The sequence below is a fragment of the Mchenga conophoros genome, linkage group LG17, assembly GCF_057382185.1.
Source record: "Mchenga conophoros isolate Kocher_MC1m ecotype Shallow Benthic linkage group LG17, M_conophoros_male_GT1.1, whole genome shotgun sequence".
Classification (NCBI taxonomy): Eukaryota; Metazoa; Chordata; class Actinopteri; order Cichliformes; family Cichlidae; genus Mchenga; species Mchenga conophoros.
In genome coordinates this window covers 39,978,172-40,002,701 of record NC_140542.1, presented here as the reverse complement: position 1 = coordinate 40,002,701, position 24,530 = coordinate 39,978,172, and the positions used below count along the sequence as shown (strand labels likewise).

Sequence of the window (24,530 nt, the reverse complement as noted above, 5' to 3'; positions counted from 1 at the left end):
ATAAACAAACCTTCAATTTTTCTGAAAATATATTTTTGTAAGAATGTTTTCTCACCAACAACTTGTCAGTCTTGTGTTTTAGAAAGATATGAACAAAAATTCAATTCAATTCAATTTTTTTTATATAGTCCAAATCACAACAAAAGTCGCCTCAAGGCGCTTCATAGATACAGAGGAAAACCCAACAATCATATGACCCCTATGAGCAGCACTTTGGCGACAGTGGGAAGGAAAAACTCCCTTTTAACAGGAAGAAACCTCCAGCAGAACCAGGCTCAGGGAGGGGCGGGGCCATCTGCTGTGATTGGTTGGGGAGAGAGAAGGATGACAGGAGAGAGAAGGTCAGATAAGATGGGGTCTGATTATTTAAGGAGGAGCAGGATTTTGAATTCTGGATTTAACAGGAAGCCAAAACAGGAGAAATCTGCTCTCTCTTTCTAGTCCCTGTCAAAACACAACTAAACACTGTTTTCTTTTAATAAATAAAATGCACAGATTTTGTATTATGTAGCTAAGTGATGCAGTTTTGAATATTTGTTGTTGTTACTTCCAGTAAATGTTTTCCTTGTTACTTTTCTTTTGCCAGAAACTAGCCTGCTGTTGTATTTAGGGTCAGCTTCACAGGTACAGACAGTGTATGGTTGTAATCCAGTAATATCACAGGTCCCCACATCAGGCTGTAGCTTTATGATGCCTGTAACAGAATTTCCATTAGTGGTGTCTGATTTGAAATCTGTTTAAACTTCAGACGACTGGTTCTCAGGAGCTGAAGATGAAAACATCAGTTATAGCAATCAGAGATGCTCTCTTTGTGAGCTTTCCTGTACAGCATGCATGACATGAATGCAGATCCTTCTCATGCAACTCTTTAGAAAGCATAACAGGTTGCAGATCACAGTATCTCAAAACTTAACTTACTTCTAGTTTTTCTGTCACTGATAGATTGGGCACGACACCTGCAGTCATAATAAAGTAAGTGTTAGCACAAGTTTACATCTCACTGGTTGTTTTCCAGCTCAGCTTAATAAAAGTATCAGTTTCTTCTGTTTTTTCCTCCATCTTTACTGTAAGATCTGTTAAAATACAAACAGTGACTTTATCTGTCAGTTTGCATGACATCATCTCGGGAGGAACGCTTTCACTCCTCTGAGGTAAATGAAATGAAACACACCACAGTCAATGTTAATGTGGAGAGCTGGAGTTATCTTATTTGTGACGATGTTGTGCTCTACAGTCAGACCAGTTTAGCTGCAACAGGCTCCAGGTCAGTTAGATTAACCTCCCTCTGTTTACAGCTTTCTAAGAAGACATAACCAATATCTTTTGGGTTTTGACTCAAATGTGGACACATTCAAAAGATTTGAGCTTCTCAGAGACCGCAGGGCATTCACTCGTCTTACGGCAAAAGACCATTCGGATCAGATCGTCTTATAATGTAGCTAAGATGTAAACTTACCACCTGCCAAAACTTTTACACTGAGACGGAAACACCAGTGTTATTTCTGCAGGAAGAATCTGATGTATTTCACTTGGATTTAAGAACTCTGCACAACATACTTTAAAACGAAGCAAACCTGATAAAACCTCATTACATTTAAAGCAGGTGGATTTAAAGTGCAGACTGGCACCAACATTGATGTTTTTGGTGAGACTAAAGGAAGAACACAGGCAGCTTCCTGTAGTGAAGGTTTTGGTCAAAACTGAGCAAATGTCCTCATAAGCAGGTGTGACAGAGATGCTGGGTTTGAGCTGATATCAAACATATCCAAGGATCCAACTAATCTGTGCTTTCTATGTCATTCTTATCTGAAATGCACAAATATTACTTTTATTTAAAAAATAAAAATCTGAATTAAAATAGAGTAAAACACAAAAACAGGAACAATTGTACTCACTCATCACAGTTGTTAGTTTTATTTTCAGCGCCAATAAATGCAGCATTATGCTCATAGTTACTCCTTCTGTTATCTTGTTGGATTTCCTTGCTGTCACTGACGTACCGAATAATGGTCGGCCTTCTTCACCAGTTCTTAGTCACCAGGGGCTGAATCATCAGTGTCATATAAATGGCTGAATGTGATGTTAAGTGGCCGTTTGAAATGAGCTGTTTGATTGTGGGTAGATGGCAGTTGAGATGGCTGTGGGTGTGGGTGTGGGACTGCTGTTGAAGCAGTAGCTGCTGCTGTGGTGAGGAGGTGACAGATGTGGAGCAGAATGAGAAAATCTTCAGTTAGTGCTATTTATATATAATTAAGAGATAAATAAAGATAAGGTGAAGTATAAGAACAGATCATGATGTACAGTACAGATGGAGGCTGATTTGGTGGCCAGAGGATCCATCAAAGAGTGAAACACTTACATGTACCTCTGTTAGACAGCAGGAGTAACGCAGGCCTCCTTACTGTTACTGATCACGTCCCATTTTATTACCACACAAACTTCCAACACTGAAATGCTGCTGAATGGCCCTGGGTACGCAACTACTTTATTTGTCTTACTACAAAAAGATGTTTCGATTTTACAAACCTGTCTGCACTCATGTCACCAACGAAAGGAAAAAAAGAATAAAATACTCATGGCTCTGCCACAAAGCAACATTACATTTCTGGAGGTTGGATGGAGGAAATCATGGTTTGCACACGGCTGTTGAACACAGCTAGAACGATGAACCTGGAACTTAAATGTGAAGTTAAACGACTTCAGCTTCCTGTTTATTCCTGTTTGAAACAAACTGAATAATAAAACCTTGTTTCCAAATGAATTTTATAAAACTTCATTTAAAAATGCAACAATTTTACTAGAATTCCTTTTTGCCCTGTCTCAGTCTTTTCTTTTCTTTTTCTTTCACTTAATTTTTATTTTTATTTTATTACTGTTGTATATCAAATTTTGCACTGCCTCACACAAAAAGGCCTTCAGTATGGGCCTGTGCTTCATGTTATTTTATTATATACTGTTTTTATTTTTATGACTTATACTGCTGATGTAACACAGAATCAATAAAGTATCGGATTTAAAAAAGTATTTTATTAAACAAATAAGCAAAAATGTATTTTTTATTATATAAATAAATATTAGCTCCATAATTAAGACAGTGAAAAATACTTGACAAAGGATGATTAAGTTGATGTGCTTTATACACTTATTTAAAATATTTTCCAGCAGGTCTTGGTGGTTATCAGGATAGATGCCCTGCATTGTTGAACTATGAACACTGCAGCTGTTCAGATGTTTAGGTCACTTCTGAGGAGGCTGTTACTGTTACTGTTGTGGGTTTTCTCCATTTGTGAATAAAGGAAATGACTGACAGACAGGCTCACGAAGGCTTGTTGAAATCTTTTAGTGTGCTCCATTTTCTCAGGTCGATTCTTTTAAGTGATTCAGCTGGTCTGGCAGTAACCAGATGTGGGCGGGGCTAGTGAACCTAAACTAACTAAATCATTATTGGGGGGCACATAGGTTTGATTGGTAGGTCTGGATGCCTTTTTTCCCTTAATAAATAAAATCATCATTTAAAAAGTGAATTTCATATTTGTTGAATATTAAAATTTGTTTGATGATCTTAAACATGTAAGTGTGATAAATTTCCCCCCTTTTTAAGTCCCCCCTCAAAACCCACCTCTTCCAGACAGTCTACTCTAACGTCTCCATCTTAAACTTTCTTTTATTACTGTGTTTATTTCCTGGTTTGACGCTTGTCTTATTTGCTCTGTGCAGTGTCCCTGGGTGTTTTAAAGGCACTTTTAAATACCATGAATTATTATTATCATTATAAATATGCAAAAACCAAGAAATCGGGAAGGGCAGATACTTAATACTTGACTGTCAGTTTTCACAAACTGAAACTTTGTTTACAGAAAGTCACATTTCCGCTTTGCTACCTCGAACAGGAAACTTCGATCTAAACCACAAAGTTTTCTTTTAACTTTCTATTAGTCGATGTTAATGTCAGCCTCGATGTTAATAATAAAGACACAACCAGCTGCGTTTAGTGCTTTCAGTGGCTTTTAAATGCATTCACTGTATCATACAGTTCATGATAGTGTCCATCACTGTCACATATATTCTCTCAGCTCATGTTATTATTATGTTATTATTACAACTTATGACACAAGTGATTATCATAACTTTTAGACAGAACAGTTACAGCTGCTTGTTTTTATAGAGAATTAGCTTTTTTGTGATTTCTATATTTCAGATCAAGAACTGAAACTTCATCTTATCAAGTTTATTAATGTAAAAAATAAAAAGCCTATTTTAGGCTGGTGTAAAATATTATGAGTCAGAGCTGATATTTTGTCATAAAAAAAGTTTGCTCGTGTGTAGTGAAGCTGCAGCTGGAGTTTCTGGTGATTTCAAGGTAAATCTGAACAATGTTAAATAATCAACAACACCTTCACACATTATTATGTGTAATTATCTTTACATTTATTTACCTGTAATCTAACGCTGATTGAAAACAAACAAAAAAAAAACACCCAAATAATTATATTAATTAACGTTGTACACATAATTTTTTATAGTTCATTTTTAATGTTTATTTCAGTAATTAATAGTTTATTTAAGAAAAAAAAACATGGAGATTTGGGTCTAATGTAAACAAAATATTTTTTTATTGCTAAAATGGAAAAATGACCAAATGAAGACTGAACAACGTAAATACTAAAGATAAAGAATTTATGGAGATTTAGTTTGATGCTCCGAGATGTTCTTGGTTACTGAGCTTCTTTCTGACGCCACCCAGGAGGTCGTGTGTTCATGTAAACTGTGATAAGACAAAGGAAACAACAATAAACATGACAAAGCATCAAACCACAGCACGATTATGAAACATAACTTCTGCTGCAACCAGTTTTATTATACTTACAGTAACTAAAACTAAACTAATAAAATTACTAGGTATGATGAAACATTTTAGTTAGCCAGTTAAAAAAATATCTGCAAAATTAAACCAACAAAATAATGTTGTGACCTGTTGAAACCATTTAAAATAAAGTGAATGCGTACAGCAGGGATGTCCAACTCGGGAGCTGCTGTCCTGCAGCTTTCAGATGCATCCCTGCTCCAACACAGCTCAATCAGATGGATGGATTATCTGTTCAGCATGTCATCAAGTTTGGCAAAAGCCTGATAACAAACCATTCATTGGATGCAGATGTGTTGGAACAAGGATGCATCTAAAAGCTGCAGGACAGCAGCTCTCGAGGACGAGTTGGAATCCTTTGGTTTACAGGAAATGGTCTCAGTTTGAGTCTTTGTAGTTTTGGCGAAACACAACAAACCTGACGAGGCTTTGGTACAGATGCTTTAAGACTTGTGACATTTAGATTTATGTGAGTGACGTGCTTTCACAAAGGGTTGTGTTTTTATGGAAATATCAAATTATTTAGCCTATATTTCCTAAATCTGTGTAATAATTAAAAAGAGAAAAATAACAACTAAAAACTAAATTCAAACTAAATATTTTAATCAATAAAAACGAGACTGAAAGCAAAACAACTCCTGAAACTAAATGAAGGTAAAGAGGATTTAAAACAGAAGGACAAAATTATAAAATAAATACAAAATAATTAAAAAATTCTAAACCAATATAAGACTCTTTACAACTACAAATAGTAACAATGTAGCAAAGTATTAACATTTACATAGTTCATGGTAACAGCAGCTGAATGTCTACATACTTGCTTCTGAGGCCACATTTTCATCCTCGTCACTGTGGAGAGAAGATTTACTTAACAGTTAACATCCTACTGTGTGAAAACAGAACATAATTATCACCATAGATAAATGTCATCTATAATAAATTGAAATTCATTTACAACAAACAGTTTTATCACTGATAACAGATGAATATAAACTAACGATGTTGGATGCGTGGCCTTTACCTCCTACGCTTTCTGAGCTTCCTGTAGCACACGCAGGCCGCCAGAAGCAGAGCGGCGGATATGAGGAAGATCAAAAAACCAATGACAGCTTTGTCATTGTCTGAAAACAGGTTCAAACAATATCAAACAGTGGCTTTAATATTCAAGATACAAAGAAGTCATGTTACCCAGCAGAGTAAAGATATTTATACTTTATTTCATTGTGTGAACAGTACAGCGAGTGCTGGCTTTGGCTTCACTTTCAACTTGTCTGTTAAAAACAGACACCTGTGTGTGTGTGTGTGTGTGTGTGTGTGTGTGTGTGTGTGTGTGTGTGTGTGTGTGTGTGTAAACTGATTTATCCAACAAACTGTGTCATTGAATCCATACTTACAGCGAGTATCAGCTGTTCCTCTGCCCGGTTGGCTTTCAAAGTATCCGTTGAAAACAGTCACCTATAAATACAGATGTTTCAGATGTTCATTCATAAGAAATGACACCATTAAAATAAAGCAGCCATAAAATAATCATATACTTAAAAGTAGGATGATACAAACCTCCACTCTGTATGCTGTAGAGTAGCTCAGATCCTTGAATTCAAACTTACAAACTGTTTCATTCTGTGGTTTGTTTTCACCACCAGGATGAAGACGTGCTATGAATCTTCTATATTTGTCTGGTCCTCTAATCTTGCCTTCATGGTGACACTCTACTTTAATCACATTATTCTCCGGCACAGTTACAGTCACTGTAGACGGCCCGTCGGGTACTGTAAGGAAATGAAAACAGGGATCATAGTTTTAAGATTCATTTTTATGTCCATCAGCAACGAGACAAAACATGTGAAAGTAAACATGTTTATGTTTGCAATGTTAAAACGATTCATAATAGAAATTAATTATTAATTATTGAAGAATTAATTTATCATTTTGTTTTCATGGAGCCCAGCTTACATTTAATGTACAGATATGTAACTTTAAAAAACAGAAAACATGTGAATGAACTTCAGTTATCTCTTATCATTAAACACATTTTCCCTCCAGAATAATATGAACGAGTAAAGAAAATTAACAAACACATTTCTATAAGTCCCAGAGAACAAGAGTCTGAGTCAGCGCTGCTTAAACGACTGAACGTCATAATTACTGTCACGTTTCTTCACTGATGACTCAGCATGTTTTAATGTTCACTGTAAAGTTTCAGAGAGTCGGATTTAGTTGATATGAGGGATGCTCTCTGTTTCATGGCATTTATCTTAAAATATATCTAAATCACATTAATTATAATCAGGACTGTCACACTGAAAAACACATTTGTTTCCAATCTTTCACTAAAATAAATGAGCTCGAGTTTATTCTTCTTCATGAAAACATCATTTTGTAACTTTATTTTCTGCTGTTCACCACCAAAGTCTTCATGTTGTGTTTTAGAAGGATATAAAAAATACAGCTAAACAAAGTTTGATTTTGATCAATTAAAGGTTCAGCTTTGTTATGAAGTGTAATTCTGAATATTTAGTTTGGTAACTTACCTCCAGGGTCAGTTTTCAGTATAACTTCCCTTTTATTGGAAACCGTCTTGCTGTTGTATTTGGGTTGGATTCCACAGGTATAATCAGTGAATGCTTCGAGCCCAGTAAAATCACACGTTCCTCCGTCAGACTGAGGCTTTGGGATTCCTGTGATTCCTGTAACATAATGTTCATGAACTCTTTGTGGTTTAAATCAGCAGGTCCAGCTAAAGAGACTTCAGGTGACTTTGACCTGCTGGCTTTAGTAAACACGACAACGACATGAGCAGCAGACTGAACATAACAGGTTGGAGATCTGAGTATAAGATAAGAATGCAGTGACATATCGTTATTTTGGATCATACTTCATGTGTTTAGTGATGGGGGTTAAATGTCAAGCAGTTATATTTAGTAAATTATTAGCTCAAAATATAAACACTTCTATATATTTTAATGATCAAATAAGCAGATCTTTTGTTAACAATAAACAAAAACAAAACTAATACATTTTAATATAAGATATTTATAAAGTGTAAGTGAATCCAAATGATTGGACTTACCTTTTTTATCACAACTGCAGTCATATGAAAAATTGTGAAGGACACCATTACATTTCTGACTGGTTGTTTTCCAGCTCAGTTTAATGGAAGTATTCGTTTTTTTATTCTCCAAGTTTATTGTAAGATCTGTTGAAACAAACAGTAACAGTGCAGCAGCTGTTAGTTTGTGGCACTTCAAACTATCTGAGGAGGAAAAGCTTCATCCCTCTGAGGTAAGTTAAATATCAACACACCACAGTCAGTGTTAAGGTGGACGGGTGGAGTTGTGTAAACTGTGGGGATGTTGTTGATGAAGATCAGACCAGTACAGCGGTAGTTTCTGAAGGGATCCAGCTCAGACAGCGGTTTGTTCGTTTGACCAGGTTTGTCTTTTTCTGACGAGAAACAAAGACGACATCATTTTTTGTACCACAGTGCATGCAGCAGTTCATCTTTGGTTTTATATTCAAATGCAGAATACAAAATAAAACAAATTTACAAAGAGCACAAACACTCAGTCCTCTGACAGCAGAAGAGCTTTCAGATCAAACATACTTACAGTGAAGCGGATGTTTCACTTACCTGAACAAGTGTAATACACTGTGATATTTTTACACTCTTTGATCGTTGGTAACGTTGGCTGTATCACTGCAGGAAGTCCAGTGGAAGGATTTTGCTGTATTTCAGTTAAATTATATAAATCTGTGGAAAAAAACATCATTGAATTATCTTCCTATTATAAGCATATGAGTTTTAATGTAAAGGTAACTTTTCTTGTACAAACCAACAATGATGTTTTTGGTGATATCAAATGAAGTATTCACACAGGTTTCTGAAGTGAAGGTTATTTCATAATCAGAGCAGATGTCATTAGTTTGGACACACAATGTATTACTGTCACTACTGGACTTATTAACTGAAGTTATATTTGGTGGTAATTTTAACGAGCTGATGTTCCACTGGCTCTGGTAGCAAATATGTCCATTTATGCTGCTTTGCCCTGTAATGTCCGTCTCACCTGAAACACACAAATGATGCACAAATATATTTGATATTAAGTTTGTTAAACTACAAGAAGGCAAAACACAAAAAATATGAATTATTTGTACTCACTCATTTCTTTTGTTTTAGTTTTATTTCCAGTGGAGGTACACTTGATTGCTTTATTGCCATAATTGTATAAAACTTGATGCTCATATTCAGTACAGGGCTTCAGGCGTTGGATGTTGTGTTGAGTAGAGTGAGTAAAGTCGACCCTCTCTTCAATCACTCGTCGACCTCCTTCAGTAATACTGATGTTGTAGTCACCAGGGGGGGAGTTCATCACATTAATCTGCAGTCCAAACTCGATGGGTGTGACAGTGTAGGAACCTGAGCACGAAATCAAATCGATTGTTACATTTTGTTCATGAACATCAATCAGCTGCTGAAATGTTTCATCTCAGTCAGTTTGTTCATGCAGATGTTGACCACAGTCCAGCGTTGGCTAAAACTAAAACACAATCTTTACACTCGATAGAAAAATAAACTTTCACTAAGTAAGAAACGCTCGACAGCATCACTAGTGTTTGAAAGCAGACGACATATTATCTTTAAACTGACACTCACACTTTGGAGGCTCAGGAGTCGTCTCGGTGGCTGAAACGATGCATTCAAATGAGATCAGAAAAGAACAAAATTATTAGTTTGTGATTATGCAGCATGAATGTACAACAGCTCAGAGCACCTTACAGGTACTTGTAACTCAGCAGCGCCGTGTTCTTTGCTTATATTCACATCAATGTCATCACAGGCCTGTATAATAAAGAAACGGCCAACCTTCAGTGGTAGCTGTCACTGTGGTGCCTGTAGGTGAGGCCTGAGAGTCAGATGAGTTGCTGGGTGGAGTGGGTGTGAGTGAGGTCTCATTTGAGGTGCTTGCAGGAGGAGCTCTGGTTGCTGTGTGAGAGCAGGCTGGAGGTCAACTTCAGGCAGAAATACCTAACAGCTAGCAGACTGGTTGTACCTGACACGATGCTAAACTACAAATGTAGGATTTTATCACACAGCTGTGCCAATAATCCATGAAACTATAAACTCTGAATACATTACCAGACATGGCAGTTGAATTCACTGATGGACTAACTACTGTAGCATTTGGGGCCATGTGTGAAGGTGAGGAGTCAGACAACGTGGCTACTGTAGCATTTGTGGTCGTGCGTGGAAGTGAGACGTCAGACGACGTGGCTACTGTAGGACTGGTGGAAATGCGTGGAGGTGAGGAGGAGGCTGTTGAAGTGGCTACTGTAGCATTTGTAGCCGTGCGTGGAGGTGAGACGTCAGACGACGTGGCTACTGTAGGACTGGTGGAAATGCGTGGAGGTGAGGAGGAGGCTGTTGAAGTGGCTACTGTAGCATTTGTAGCCGTGCGTGGAGGTGAAGAGGCTGAAACAATTTTCATTCCAAGAAAAAGAAATCAGCATGACGTAAAGATGTTAGCTGTAACTGTAGCAAATGTAAAATGTTCTCACTGTAACATTTTCACTCTAACAGTCGTGTTTCATGTTGTTAGAAAGATGCTGTGCTACTTGTCACTGCTATCCCATTTCCTATGCTAGAAAACAAATGATTGTTTTAAAAAACAAACAAGATGATCCAAGGATAAGAAGTCACAACTTAGTGTAAACGATGGATCAATGAGTAATATTAACAATGTTTCCAGAAACATGTTTTACAGAGCTCTAAGGAGCTTGGAAAGAAAAGCATCTGGACTTCTTTAAGTCCAGTTCCTCAGTTCTAAGAGCGACTGGTGGAGAGTCCCAGATTTAAACCCAGTGGGAGTTTCTCCCCACAGAGGGACAAAAGGACCCCCTGATGATCCTCTAATCACATGAGCCGAGGTGTGAAACTGGGTGTGGGTCACAATCATCCAGGGTTTCGGGTGAGCTAGTTGTGAAACCTGGCCCCACCCTATCATGTGATTTCCTGAGGTCAGATGGCCCAGGATGTGAGTGGCGTTAAGGCGTCTGGGGAGGATCTCAAAACTGGATTATAGATGGCAGAGAGTTGGTGTCGTAAACCCCGCCTCTGTTCAAAGATGGTCGCTCACAGTGGACATAGATGCTTCTTTCACTCCTCTTTCAAACCATCTGTCCTCTCTGTCCAAAATGTGAACATTGGCATCCTCGAAAGAGTGACCTTTATCCTTAAGATGCAGATGGACTGCTGAGTCTTGTCCTGTGGAGGTGGCTCTTCTGTGTTGTGCCATGTGCTTGTGAAGTGGCTGTTTGGTCTCTCCGATGTAGAGGTCTGAGCATTCCTCGCTGCACTGTACAGCATACACCACAGCGTTAATGTGCACAGTGAAGGAATCCACTTCTTGTGTTTTGATTTTGACCCAGGTGTCGTCCACATATCTGTACCAGTGGCTGGGTACTCTTCCTTTGAAAGAGCCAAGAGCCTTTCTTTCCACTTCCTCCATGTAAAGGTTGCTACAATAGGTGACACGGGGGAGCCCATGGCGCAGCCATGTTTTTATCTGTAGAAACCCTCGTTGTATTTGAAATATGTAGTGGTGAGGCAGAGGTCTAACAGTGTGCAGATCTGATTGGGTGTGAAGTTGGTCCTGTCCTCCAAGGAGCTGTCTTCTTGTAGTCGTTTTCTGACAGTCTCCACGGCCTCCGTGGTGGGTTTGCAGGTGAAGAGAGAGACTACATCAAAGGACACCATGGTTTCATCTGGATCCAGGGTAAGTTTCTGGACCTTGTCGGTGAAGTCGGTGGAGTTCTTGATGTGGTGTGGGGTGTTCCCCACGAGAGGTGCCAGGATGGTAGCAAGAAGTCCAGACAATTTTCTTTCCAAGCTCCTCAGACTGCGATGACCTGGATGACTGCGAACTTTCACAGACAAGACTAACTGTTGTTTTTTACTTTCACTGATGACAGCAGAGTTTATGATTCACGTGTTGGATAATCACAGACTTTGTGTTACACGTTACTTACATGCAAATTTGATCTAAATCCCAACAACAGAGAGCTGCTGCTCTGATTTAACTGTTATGCTCTAATTTTTCCAGACTCACGCGCTTGAACTCAAACGCATCAAAATTAAATTACAAGGAAACTGGTCTAAAGTCAAATTCAATGTGCAGGGACTTCAGGCAAAAGAAAGTATGGAAAAGATACATTATGTGCAAAGCTATGAGTTATTACATGTAATTGTATTTAATTATAATATGAGCAAAGAGAGCCTGCCCACATTAAGGGTCTATACCCAGATTCATGGCATGTAGCTAGAGTTGCACCAGCGTGTTAGTCTGCTTTAGTGCAGCTTACAAACAGGCTGTCTTTGGCCCAGTATTTTGAATTTTGTGTTGCTCTTGTAGTTTATTTTGTTTTCAGGTTGAAGTCCTGTATTTGTTAGTACTTCTTTGTGTCTCTGAGTTTTAATTATTTATATTTCCAGTCCTTGGATCTTTCTTGCATAGTTCCCTTTTTGTGTCCAGTATGTTCCCAGTCTCAGTCAGTCTCTTGTCAGTGTCCCCGTGTTTGATATGAGTCACGTCTCCGTATCTGTCTGGTCTCGCTGCGTTTCCTCTCCATGGCTGGTCTTGTATTCTCTGTCTTGTCAAGTTAATACATTTGTAGTCCAGTCCCTCTGTTTTCTCCCTACATGTTCCTGCATCCATCTCTCTGTGTTGTCTCTCCAATCTGACATATCGCCACGTGTATTTATCCCCAGTCTCAATGTCAACTTCACATGTCTTAATCCAGCGCTCCCCAACCTTTCTTTGCACCACGGACCAGTTTAATGTCAGACAATATTTTCACGGCCTTTAAGGTGTCGCGGATAAATACAACGAAATGATACGACCAAGACAAAAACTTTTGTAAATATGATCATAAACGCAAATTCACTGTGTAATTCTGTAACTTAGCAGCGTCCTCTTGAAATGTACCAACAACACTGAGAGCAACATCCTCCTCTCTGCTCCTTAATGCTCTCTGGTCGCTATGGTAACACGTAAATATTTCTTTCAAAATAAGACGCACAACTACAACACGGGAAACCGAGTTAACGATAAAAACCCTGAAAACCAGCAATTTCACACCTGAGCCTCAACTCTCGCGGCCCGGTACCAAACGACTCCAGTCCGTGGCCCGGGGGCTGGGGACCGCTGTCTTAATCTGAGGATCATTGTGTTACTTCCTGTTTTGTTTTGATAGTCTCGTGTGTGATGTTTTCCTTCCTCTGTCTTTATACTTATGATTCAGTGCAGCTGCGTTCCCACGTGTCTCCACGTCCCTTAATCGTCCTCCTGTGTGTATAATGTCTGTTTGCCTCTGTTTGAGTCGTGTTGCCCCTCATTGTGTGTGTGATTTCTGTCAGTCAGCTCATATATATATAAGTACATAAATTGTATAACATAAAATACATTGGCACTCACGTAGGAGCAGTGTAGGGACTAAGGTATTATTAAGTAACGCGTTACAGTAACTACGTTATTATTGTGGTAACGAGCACGGTAACTAGTTATTATGCCAAAACCAGGAACGCGTTACTTGTTGCCAGTGTTGGGGAGTAACGGAATACATGTACCGCCGTTACGTATTTAAAATACAAAATATGAGTAACTGTATTCCGTTACAGTTACCGTTTAAAAAGGTGGTATTCAGAATACAGTTACTTTGTTGAAATAAATGGATTACACTGTGGTACTTTCCTGTTTCATTTTGTCGCGGGTCAGGACTGTTTGGGTTTTGTTTGACAGCTACGTTCTGTTGTTCCAGGCGGCAGCGTTACGGTTGCCATGGTTACAGGGCGACGCTCTCTCTCTCTCTCTCTCTGCGACTGTGTGTTTCCTGGGTGAGAGAGCGCCTTTTGTTGTTGTTGTTGTTGTGCTAAGCTAATAGGCAGAATGCTACAGGTATAGCTCTAAAGAATGTAGCATCATGGGCAGTGTAGTCCGTGCTGCAGGGAGAATGGACTGCCATACACGTTATGTGTCTGTGAGCGCGAGGAGGGAGAAAAAGGAGAGTCGAAAAGTACGAATTATCATCGAGCAGAAACGGGAGCTGGAAGCATGTAAATATAATAATAACCACTGCAGCCAAGAAGAGAGCCTGACGAGCCCAGTTGTAAGTAAGCTATTAAGACTCGACTGTACACCGTGTTCCTGTTTTCCTCCGAAACTTACTTAAGTTCTAAAGTTCCGTTGGAGCAGCCTTTCAACACCTCTCTCTGTCTCTTGCAAGCAGAGTTGACCCACACAACAGAGTAAAGATATTTTTCGGCTATGAGCCCGACACGGAACCCGTATTAGTCAGAGGTCCCTTTACTAAGGTTCGGAGCCGTGGACCTTCAGTAATAGTTATAAATCACACAGCAATAGTACATTCATGTAGTTGTAAAATGAATGATAATATGTTAAGTAATCCAAAGTATTCAGAATACGTTACTCTCATTGAGTAACGTAACGGAATACGTTACAGAATACATTTTAGGGCATGTATTCTGTATTCTGTAATGGAATACATTTTAAAAGTAACCTTCCCAACACTGCTTGTTACTGGGATTTAGATAGACTCGTTATTCGTTACTTCGTGTGGTGGCATCGCGGAGCTTCCACAGATTCAGTAACATTAGCAAGTGGTGGAAGCCAGCAGGTGGATGAGGGAAAGCGGAGGCAGGAGGAGGAGAGACCCGAGGCGGCCGCCGGTCAGAGTATCAGGTGAACTGAACTTCAGGTAAGAAGTTATGACCTGCAGTCTATCTGGGTCAGATATAAACCAAGTGTAGGTGGAGTTTATTTTCGTTGACTTTTTACAGTCAGTTACAATAACTCGTACTGCGTATTAGCTAGCATGACGGAGTTTCTATACAGCTGGGTGGGTGCTATGATGTTACTGATGTTGAACTTTATTTTATTCACAAGGTTAGTTAGTAGAGTTTCCAACCGTCCCCTAAAAAAACAGAATCGTCTCATATTCAGAGAAAATATTGCGCGTTTCGTGTTGAGCTGAGAAGGAACACAGTTTGTCCAGGACTTCAGCTAGGATAGAAAACACACAAAGCTGGATTTATTCTGTCTTTGCTGCACAGCTGCCTCTTCTCTCATTCTCTCACCCTCCCTCTCCTGTTGCTACTTCAATCATGAAACTGATCAGTGATCAGCTGATCGTCTCTCTTGTTTGTTTATCGCTCACTTTGCGCCAGAAAGAGGAAACCAGCAGATGTCGCGCTAAACAACAGCAGCACGTTTAAGCTTGATCAGCTGTTGTTAGAATTTATTTAATATTAATTTCTAGTATCAGCTGATGTTTGCTGGAGCCACAGCTGTAAAGCTGCTGGTCATGATGTTGGTTTGGTGGCGATCGTGGCTCAAGAGTTGGGAGTTCGCCTTGTAATTGGAAGGTTGCTGGTTCGAGCCCCGGCTTGGACAGTCTCGGTCATTGTGTCCTTGGGCGAGACACTTCACCCGTTGCCTACTGGTGGTGGTCAGAGGGCCCGGTGGCGCCAGTGTCCGGCAGCCTCGCCTCTGTCAGTGCGCCCCAGGGTGGCTGTGGCTACAATGTAGCTGCCATCACCAGTGTGTGGATGTGTGTGTGAATGGGTGGATGACTGGATATGTAAAGCGCTTTGGGGTCCTTAGGGACTAGAAAAGCGCTATATAAATACAGGCCATTTACCATTTATGTGGTGAGAGGGAAACATGAAGATGAAACCAGGAGATGTCCTTACTGAATCATCAGAGCTGTGATGGAGAAACAGGTTTACCTTTTAGGTGACATAGATGAGTTGAAGTTATGAACTGTTTCTGAGAGACAAATAACACCAGGATCCTTTTCTAAGCAGCTGACAGCTGGTAACTGTGCAGGGGCGGGTCTAGCAAAGTGTTGCCAGGGGGCAGGTAGGGCATTAACAGGGAGAGGGGGGCACAAAGAAATACTTTCTTATTCTCATTTCAAATGTCTAGCTTTTAATAAATTATCTGAATCTTACAACAAACGATTGATAGGTTGATGCATATATACCATCAGAACAGTGAACATCACTGTCACAACAGTGTTTGTTTTCATTCAAAGGCTTTATGAGTTTTCGTATAATGGCGGCCGGTCTCTAGTCAAAATCCCCATGATTTTCTGTCCCAGTCCAGCCCTGTATGCAGCTCATCTGCAGTCTGGTGTTACCTACATCTTCCTATTCAGAAGGCAGAATTTCCGAGTTCTGAGTACAATCGAAAACACCACGACTGCAGTTTTTGTGTTGCATGTAAAAGGCGCACATGACGCTGTGACGTAGGCTAGAATCATGGCAGCAGTCAATGACGGTCCAGGCGTGGGATTTCTCTCGTGGAAATATGCACGTTATCTTTTCCTTTCTATTGGTAGGTGGCACAGTGCACTGTGGCAAGTAAGCAAGCTAGAAGACTGGCAAAGTTATGGAAGCAACACATTAACAAGAGAAGTCTGAATAAAACCAAAGTTACTTTCCCTAGTAGCTAGTTACTTTGAAAGTAACGAGTAACTTGAAGTAACTGAGTTACTTTTGATGGAAGTAACTAGTAATGTAACTAAGTTACTAATTTAAAGTAAGTTACCCAACACTGCGTAGGAGTGAATGGTGGTAGGACCACCTGGAATTAACATGAAATGTAAAGATAAATATATTTTGGTCATGAAAGCATTTTATATGCAGAAAAAACAAACATATAAAAGCATTATTAATGATGTTGCATGAAGACAATGAAACGAGATAAACTAAATAACACGAAAAAATACATTGGCACTGACTTGTATTTTCTTGAACTGAAATTACAAGAGAAAAAAAGTCAGTTTAATTAAAGCATTTATTGTATATGCAAAAAACAAAAAAACCCAGGATAAGATTAAAATGTTTTCAGGAAACTTGTTTTCGAGACAAAAGCAGGTTCAACATTTTTTCCCCTCACTGATGACAGCAGTGAAACCTGCCATCATCTGACTTTGGTGGGAAATAAGTGTAACCTTTGCAAATGTATTTAAATCTTATTAACAGTCCACAGAACTGCTGCTCTAATTTAAATCTTATTCTATAATTTCTCTGGATTGCCTATGAGAGCCTAAAATGATCTAAACCACAGTCTGAGGGAAGAAATCATTGGATTTTAGTCTAAACTCAAACTCAGTGTGCAAATTTATTTGATTTTTCATGATTAAAAATAATTTCTGTTATATCTCATGACTGTCGCACGCAGCTATTTTTTTTATTTAACTGTTAATTAATTATTAGTTGGAAAGGACTCCATGCATTTATGTTATTATTTGAAATAATTAAAAAAAATCCTTTAAAAAAATATCTAGAAATAAAAAAAAACCTCCCCTGTTTGACCGAGCCTGTATATCTGTATAAATCCTACTTTCATTTGAAAATACAGTATGCACAAAATATATATCAGTCAAGTAAATTTAATTTAACTAAATTTAATGTTTTACATTGTACTTGAAAATTTACATGTTATTAAAGGAAACTAAAAGATTAGAAATAAGAGAAATCTCGTGTGTCCTGTGCGGGAACAGTGAGGACATTGATTATGTGTAGCAAAAATGTAATTAATGTATTATTACTGTGTGTTACTAAGGAAATGAACAATGAAGTCCTTTTGTATTTTCACATTCATTTAATCATGTGTTTTATATCATTTCTGCTATTAAATCCTCTTTTAATAGCAAACAAACCTGTTACTTAGAGGTAAACGGTGAGTTTTCACAGTAAGTAAAATTATATGCAAACTAAAAGTCACAAGAAACCAAAAGCATGAGTAATATCTGCTATTAAAAACAAACTGATGAGCAGAGATCTAAAGTTTATTAAAGAACAAACGTCCTGAATATCCATACAGAAATTTTTATTATTTTATGTTTTTGCATTTTGAAACAATTTAATTAATATCATTAAAATACTTACAAGTAAATTTGTCGTACATGTGCATCTTATGTCTTAATTTAATATGTGCCTTACACATCTTTAATTTTCTAAAAGTACGTTTTTTTAAAATAATAAACAAATACATTAAAACTGATAAAATATTTCACATTCAATTTTTAGTTTGACTGCAAATGGGAATTAAAAAAAAACAAAAAACAGCCAAATAAAAAATAATGCAACTACTAAAATGCCAAATGTGTTTCCTTACAGTCTGCATCAGACCTGATTTTAGAACAAATGTAAATTTACTTACAGCTGGCCGAAGCGATGATCCCAGCCCAGAACAGCAGAGTGCTGAGACTGCACAGCTCTGCCATCTTCAGCAGTCGAGGCACAAATGTGTGGAGACCAAAGAAAGATAATCAAATATGACAAAGACGTTATTTCCTCTTAGCTTTAACCTCAAACATTGTAACAGGAAGTTTTTCACATCTGCACATCTGATAAAATAGGAAGGAAGGTTCAATAATAAATGCAACATGAGGAAGTTAGCATCTGGTAGCTTTACAGTCACCACAGTTTTTACAGTCTTATTATAAAACTCTGACTCAACTTTGATCAGAAACATCTTCCATTTAAGGTTTTGAAACAAAGCTCAGGCCACCGCTCGTTTAACCTCAGAAAGCTTCGAGGTCCTTTCAGGATGTATTGCTAACTTTTTACAGTCAGTTACAATAACTCGTACTGCGTGCTAGCTATCATGATGGAGTTTCTATACAGCTGGGTGGGTGCTATGATGTTACTGATGGTGAACTTTATTTTATTCATAAGGTTAGTTAGTAAAGTTGCCAACCGTCCCCTAAAAAAACAGAATCGTCTCATATTCAGAGAAAATATTGCGCGTTTCGTGTTGAGCTGAGAAGGAACACAGTTTGTCCAGGACTTCAGCTAGGATAGAAAACACACAAAGCTGGATTTATTCTGTCTTTGCTGCACAGCTGCCTCTTCTCTCATTCTCTCCCCTCCCTCTCCTGTTGCTACGTCAATCATGAAACTGATCAATGATCAGCTGATCGTCTCTCTTGTTTGTTTATCGCCCACTTTGCGCCAGAAAGCGGAAACCGCCTGATATCGTACTAAACAACAGCAGCACGTTTAAGCTTGATCAGCTGTTTTTAGGATTCATTTAATATTAATTTCTAATATCAGCTGATGTTTGCTGGAGCCACAGCTGTAAAGCTGCTGGTCATGATGTTGGTTTGGATGTGTGTGTTAGGTGAGGCTGTGTGCAGGCAGGAATAGGACCCAAGGTGCAGACTCCGGAGACAGATGTGAACTCAAAACAACTTTAATGTTAAACTCAAATATAACATAACTGGAAAAATCAAAATAAACTTACACCGGAGGAATGACAGAACACACAGCTAGGAAAACGGTAGATCGCGACACGGACACAGAGAAACACTGGGCTTAAATACACAGAGGGAGCAATCAGGGAATGGGTAACAGGAGGGAAACACAGCTGGGACAAATCAGGACTGACGAGACCAAAGAAGCGTAAACTGAACACACTGAGAAAAGACACAGACCTTCAAAGTAAAACAGGAAACGCATAACACAGACTGAACAAAGACACAGGCTCATAAGCAGGCACTACAAAGGGAACAGAGACGTGGGAACAGGGCAGACACAAAACACTGACTGAACACGGGGATATAGGAACTTAAGATACACATAGACGCGAACTAGACAAGGGGATGCAGGTGATAGGGGAGACAGAGCAACTAAAGAAGACAGACCTAAGCCATAAGACAGAACTCAAAGAAACCAAAAACTAGACAGTATAAATAATATCGTAAACTCAAAAACCCTGGGTCGACGACCCAGGCATCCTAACAATGTGGTGAGAGGGAAACATGAAGATGAAACCAGGAGATGTCCTTACTGGATCATCAGAGCTGAACAGGTGATGGAGAAACAGGTTTACCTTTTAGGTGACATGAATGAGTTGAAGTTATGAACTGTTTCTGAGAGACAAATAACACCAGGATCCTTTTCTAAGTAGCTGACAGCTGGTAACTGTGCAGGGGCGGGTCTAGCAAAGTGTTGCCAGGGGGGCAGGTAGGGCATTAACAGGGAGAGGGGGGCACAAAGAAATACTTTCTTATTCTGATTTAAAATTTCTTGCTTTTAATAAATAATTATCTGAATTTTACAACCACAGTTTTTATCTGATGTAAAATGTATAGAAATCATACATATACCAACAAGACTGTTCATCACTGTTCATTCAAAGGCTTTATGGCTTTAATACCTGGGGGGCCGGTCTCTAGTCAAAATGCCCGGGCAGATGTTTTGTCCAGCCCTGGTCTAGACCTCAGCCTTAACAATAGGAAAATAAGTACAGCATGGAGACTTAATTTGGGTATTCTAAATAGGGATGAAAATGTTAGGAAAATCAAAGAGGACATTAAAATGTATATAGAAGACAATGATACTGGAGATGTGAGCCCAATCATACTTTGGGATGCACTAAAAGCAATTTTATGGGGAAAATGAATATCTCTAACAGCAGCACAAAGAGGGCGCGGTTGGCTTTATATAAAAACTTAACAGAAAAACGTAAATGTCTTGAGATGGAGCACAAACAATCTAAAAATTCACTAATTCTCGAAGAAATATCAGATATTAGAAATCAAATTGATGAATTATTAAAAGAAGCAGAAAAAAGGCTAGGTTTACACAGCAAACTTATTAGGAATCAGGGCCCAAAGCAACTAAAATGCTTGCAAGAAGACTGCGTAAAAAGCAGGCATCGATGACTATTAATAAAGTTAGAAACCTGCACAGTAACAAACTACATTATATGCATAATGAGATAGAAAATGAGTTTAAAAAATACTACACGTGACTGTACTCACAACCGGCTGCTGCAGATCATGAAACAATTAAAAATTTCCTTGACCCACTCGACCTGCCCTCCATAGGGGACAATCAAAACAAATTATTGATCTCACAAATTACTGATAAGGAATTAGATGCAGACATTGGCGAGCTGAAAACAAACAAAGCTTCAGGGAGTGACGGCTTTCAGTCTTAATTTGATAAAGTGTTTAAAGAAGAACTCAAGCCACATCTTTTATCCTGCTTTAACTGGACTCTGAAACAGGGAATAGCCCCACCATCATGGGGAGAAGCCATCATCACAATTTTACCTAAAGAAGGCAAGAATAAAGAGTATTGCAAGAACTATAGACCATTTCCTTCCTTAATAACGATTACAAACTGTACGCCTCGATTATTAGTAAAAGACTTGAAACCTTTGTACCGGACTTGATAGAAGTGGACCAAACCGGATTCATTGGGACGTCAGGCACAGGAAATACAAGGAGTCCTTCACATTAGGGATGCACCGATACCACTATCGGTATCGGTACATCCCTACTTCACATCATCGACAATGCCGAAAAGACTAATATCAGTACTGTGTTAATAAGTTTAGATCAAGAAAAGTAATTTGATAGTGTTAGTTGATTTGAAGTATTGAAAAAAATTGGTTTTAATGATCAACCTACAGCCAGAATCAAGGTGAATGGTAGCCTGACGGACAGAATTCAGCTACATAGAGGTACAAAACAGGGCTGTGTCCTGTCACCAATTCTTTTTGCTACACATGCCGAGCCACAGCAGTGCAGCAACATCCAAATCAACTTTTCCAATTCTGATGCAACTACTCCATACCTTCGAACACTTATCAGGCTATAAAATGAATGTATCCAAAACACAAATTCTATCATTCAAATACACACCTTCTCAAAAGATTAGAGATGAATATAAACTAAAGTGGCACTTGAACACCATGAAATATTCTTGGGCGTAACCTTGACAGAATCATTATCCGCTATGTTTGAGACAAACTACAATCAGGTGGAGGGTAACATAAAAAAAGACCTAGAACGGTGGTCAACAGTACCTACAAATTTCTACTCTAGAATCCAAATAATAAAGATAAACGTTCTCCCAAGATTGCTGTACATGTTTCAATCACTCCCACGTCCTAGACCTCAAAGTAAATTTGAAATATGGGACAAAATGATCTCAAGGTTTATATGGGATGGGAAGAAGCCAAGAAGAAGGTTAACAACGTTGCAACTCCCGAAGTGTAAGGGAGGGATGGCTTTGGGAAAACTTTTACGCAGCTCAGTTTAGACCTCTTGTTTGTTGGTGTAGACCAGAATATGAGGCACGGTGGAAGGAAACTGAGAAAGAAATTGAGGGAAAATAAATTCTAATTTTTATCTTTGACATACAACTAATGACCTCTTATAAAAGTAGAATGAATCAAATTGTGGAATTCACATTAGACATATGGCACACAGTAAGAGAAAAACCTCAGTTAAAAGAACAAATATTTTTGCTGAGATGGTTCAGACACGATAAAAAATGTAAGCCGGGACAATTGGACCAAACATTGAAACATTACAGCAGTTTGTACTCTAATGTAAAATGGAACATTAATGAGTTTCCAACAACTAAAAAATAAATACAAATTGCAAAATAGAGATTTTTTTTAGATACTTGCAAGTAAGGGACTATTGTGCAAAGCAAATAGAGACCGACTGGTTTTGAAAACCATTGGGTGTAATTGGACTAGTAAATAACTGCTATGAACAAAAACGATTCAAAGCAATTTCCACCTTCTACAGATCATTAGAAGAAGATACACAGGATACAACATTTTACCTTAAAAAGAAATGGGAAGCTGAACTGACCATAACTATAACAGAGAAGGGATGCGTTAGTATCTGTGAAATACAACACAGCACAACGAATTCGCCGTTGTGGAGGGAATTTTGCTGGAAGAATGTGACGCGTTTTTTCATCACACCCAAAATTAAAAGTAAACAGATCTCAAGTCCACAGAAATGTTGGAGACTGTGGAGAAACAGAAGCTGATCACTCACATGTATTTTGGAAGTGCATAAAAATAAAAAGTATTGGGAAGACCTTAAAATGACCATGGATAATATTCTGGGTTATGCACTGCCAAACACCCCCAAGTGATGTACCGTGGAAACATACAGGAACTGGTGCAACAGGAGGAGGACATGTATCTAGTAAAAATAATTCTAGCTGCAACAAAGAAAGACAATCAATGAAAGGAAACAGAACAAGTTGGAGTCAGTTACAGAGCATTCACATCCTTTGATGCAATTGATGGAGTCGGTCCTTGCGACTGACCCCTGTAGTGTCCTTAACCAACAAAGAAATGTTATTTGCAACCATGTAGTGCCTAAAATTACACTGGTATACTCATTCAACTCAGCCATTCAATATTTGTTTTCTACTCTGAACACAAAAAAATCATAATTAATTGCATTATTTATTTTAACCACATTTGCACACAGAGGTTTTCCACAAATGACGATACTGTCACAGTAAGCCTGTTTCTGTGGTCAGCACTAAACTTTTAACAAACAGAAGATCACAACAACCAAAAAGGACATAAAGCAGGAATTCACAAGACAAAATGAAACGATTCAAATTAAAAAGATGCGCTTTTGTGCTTATAAGGTATAAAAATTGTAAAACTAAAAATGTGATGAGCTGAAGAAGACTGAGAGAAACCACAGACAACTACGTGGGAGATAAGAAGCGATTTGTTGGGTAGGCGATACAGGAACTAATGTACACCTCTCTGCACCACAGTGTCATCAAACACAGGCTAAGGTGACTGAATTTAAAGCTTTAACCTTAAAGCCCGCCACCCGCGGCTAAAATCCTCTCAGAGACGAACGACTCAATAATGCAACAACAGCTGCAAATTTAAAAAGCAGCAGAGCCAGAAATGTGCGATAACTCTGTTTTCAATCTAGGACAGCGTCATCAGATGTCTCAGAACAAGAGAAATTAACTTCACCTTCACGACTTTCACCGTGAACAATATTTAAGAAAAGAACTATTATGATGTTTTATTAAAGGAGAGTAAAAGTCACTGCTTTTGTGGTTCATATCTGAGTTTTATGCAGGAAGAAAAGTTCTCTAACTCAGAATACAGAAAGTGAGTGAGTCAATTTATTTACGTACTTTAAAACAAATAAATTAGGTGTTTAAAAAAAGTTGTCTTTTATTTTTACCTTCAAACATTCAAACATCACTTTGTTTCAAATGATTGCATTTTATTAAAATAATGAATTTGCAACAACTTAAAGAAAACTTAAAGAAATAAAATATAAATGTACTCATTACATACCATAAATCTAAATATGCAGACAAACACCTTAAAATGTTATCATAGTCATCTCTTTCATTACTGCACCATTCAGCATCAGATCTGATATGAGCGTGAAAGAAATAATAAATGTACTCACAGCTCGCAGAAACAAGGATTTGTGCCCAGAAGAGCAGCCCTGCAAGACTGCACAGGTCTGCACTAGTGGAGAGGTTAAACTGCACAGGCATGCACAGAAAGATGTTCACACGTCGCAACAGAAGCTGCATTTCCTCTTAATATGAGTGTTTAAAAAAAGAAAACCACTTAATAAAAGGAAATTCACTCTGCGTTGTGGTTCTAATAGTTTTTCTTCCCTCTAAAACTCTTTAACCTTGAGGTTTATAAACAAATCTTTGGTGCTCAGATAATCAGCTTTTAGCCTCCAATTAAGACAAAGCAAAAGGTTTTGTGTTGGACTTTAGCTCTGACCAGTAAACTTGTACTTTAAAAAACAAACA

At 38.4% G+C, this 24,530-nt stretch overlaps 1 protein-coding gene across 1 annotated transcript; it reads right to left on the bottom strand.

The window, feature by feature from the left end:
• Positions 1–4,621: 4,621 nt before the first annotated feature.
• On the bottom strand, positions 4,622–24,185 carry LOC146555973 (receptor-type tyrosine-protein phosphatase C-like). The gene is made up of 16 exons (XM_085251825.1): positions 24,170–24,185; positions 18,112–18,175; positions 10,005–10,337; positions 9,732–9,851; positions 9,522–9,551; positions 9,027–9,284; positions 8,698–8,931; positions 8,496–8,615; positions 8,168–8,308; positions 7,935–8,060; positions 7,396–7,551; positions 6,422–6,633; positions 6,259–6,319; positions 5,886–5,985; positions 5,682–5,713; positions 4,622–4,765 (listed from the first exon to the last, which is right to left on the bottom strand). Exons 2-16 carry the CDS (start codon positions 18,173–18,175, stop codon positions 4,716–4,718), a joined length of 2,037 nt encoding a protein of 678 aa, XP_085107951.1. The 5' UTR covers positions 24,170–24,185; the 3' UTR covers positions 4,622–4,715.
• Positions 24,186–24,530: the final 345 nt, after the last annotated feature.

Coding starts and splice junctions, on each gene's coding strand:
- LOC146555973 (XM_085251825.1), bottom strand. CDS start 18,175: ATGGCAGAGCTGTGCAGTCTCAGCACTCTGCTGTTCTGGGCTGGGATC. Junction 9,285..9,521: donor GACTCCTGAGCCTCCAAAGT/GTGAGTGTCAGT, acceptor TTTCGTGCTCAG/GTTCCTACACTGTCACACCC. Junction 8,309..8,495: donor AGTGTATTACACTTGTTCAG/GTAAGTGAAACA, acceptor GTTTCTCGTCAG/AAAAAGACAAACCTGGTCAA.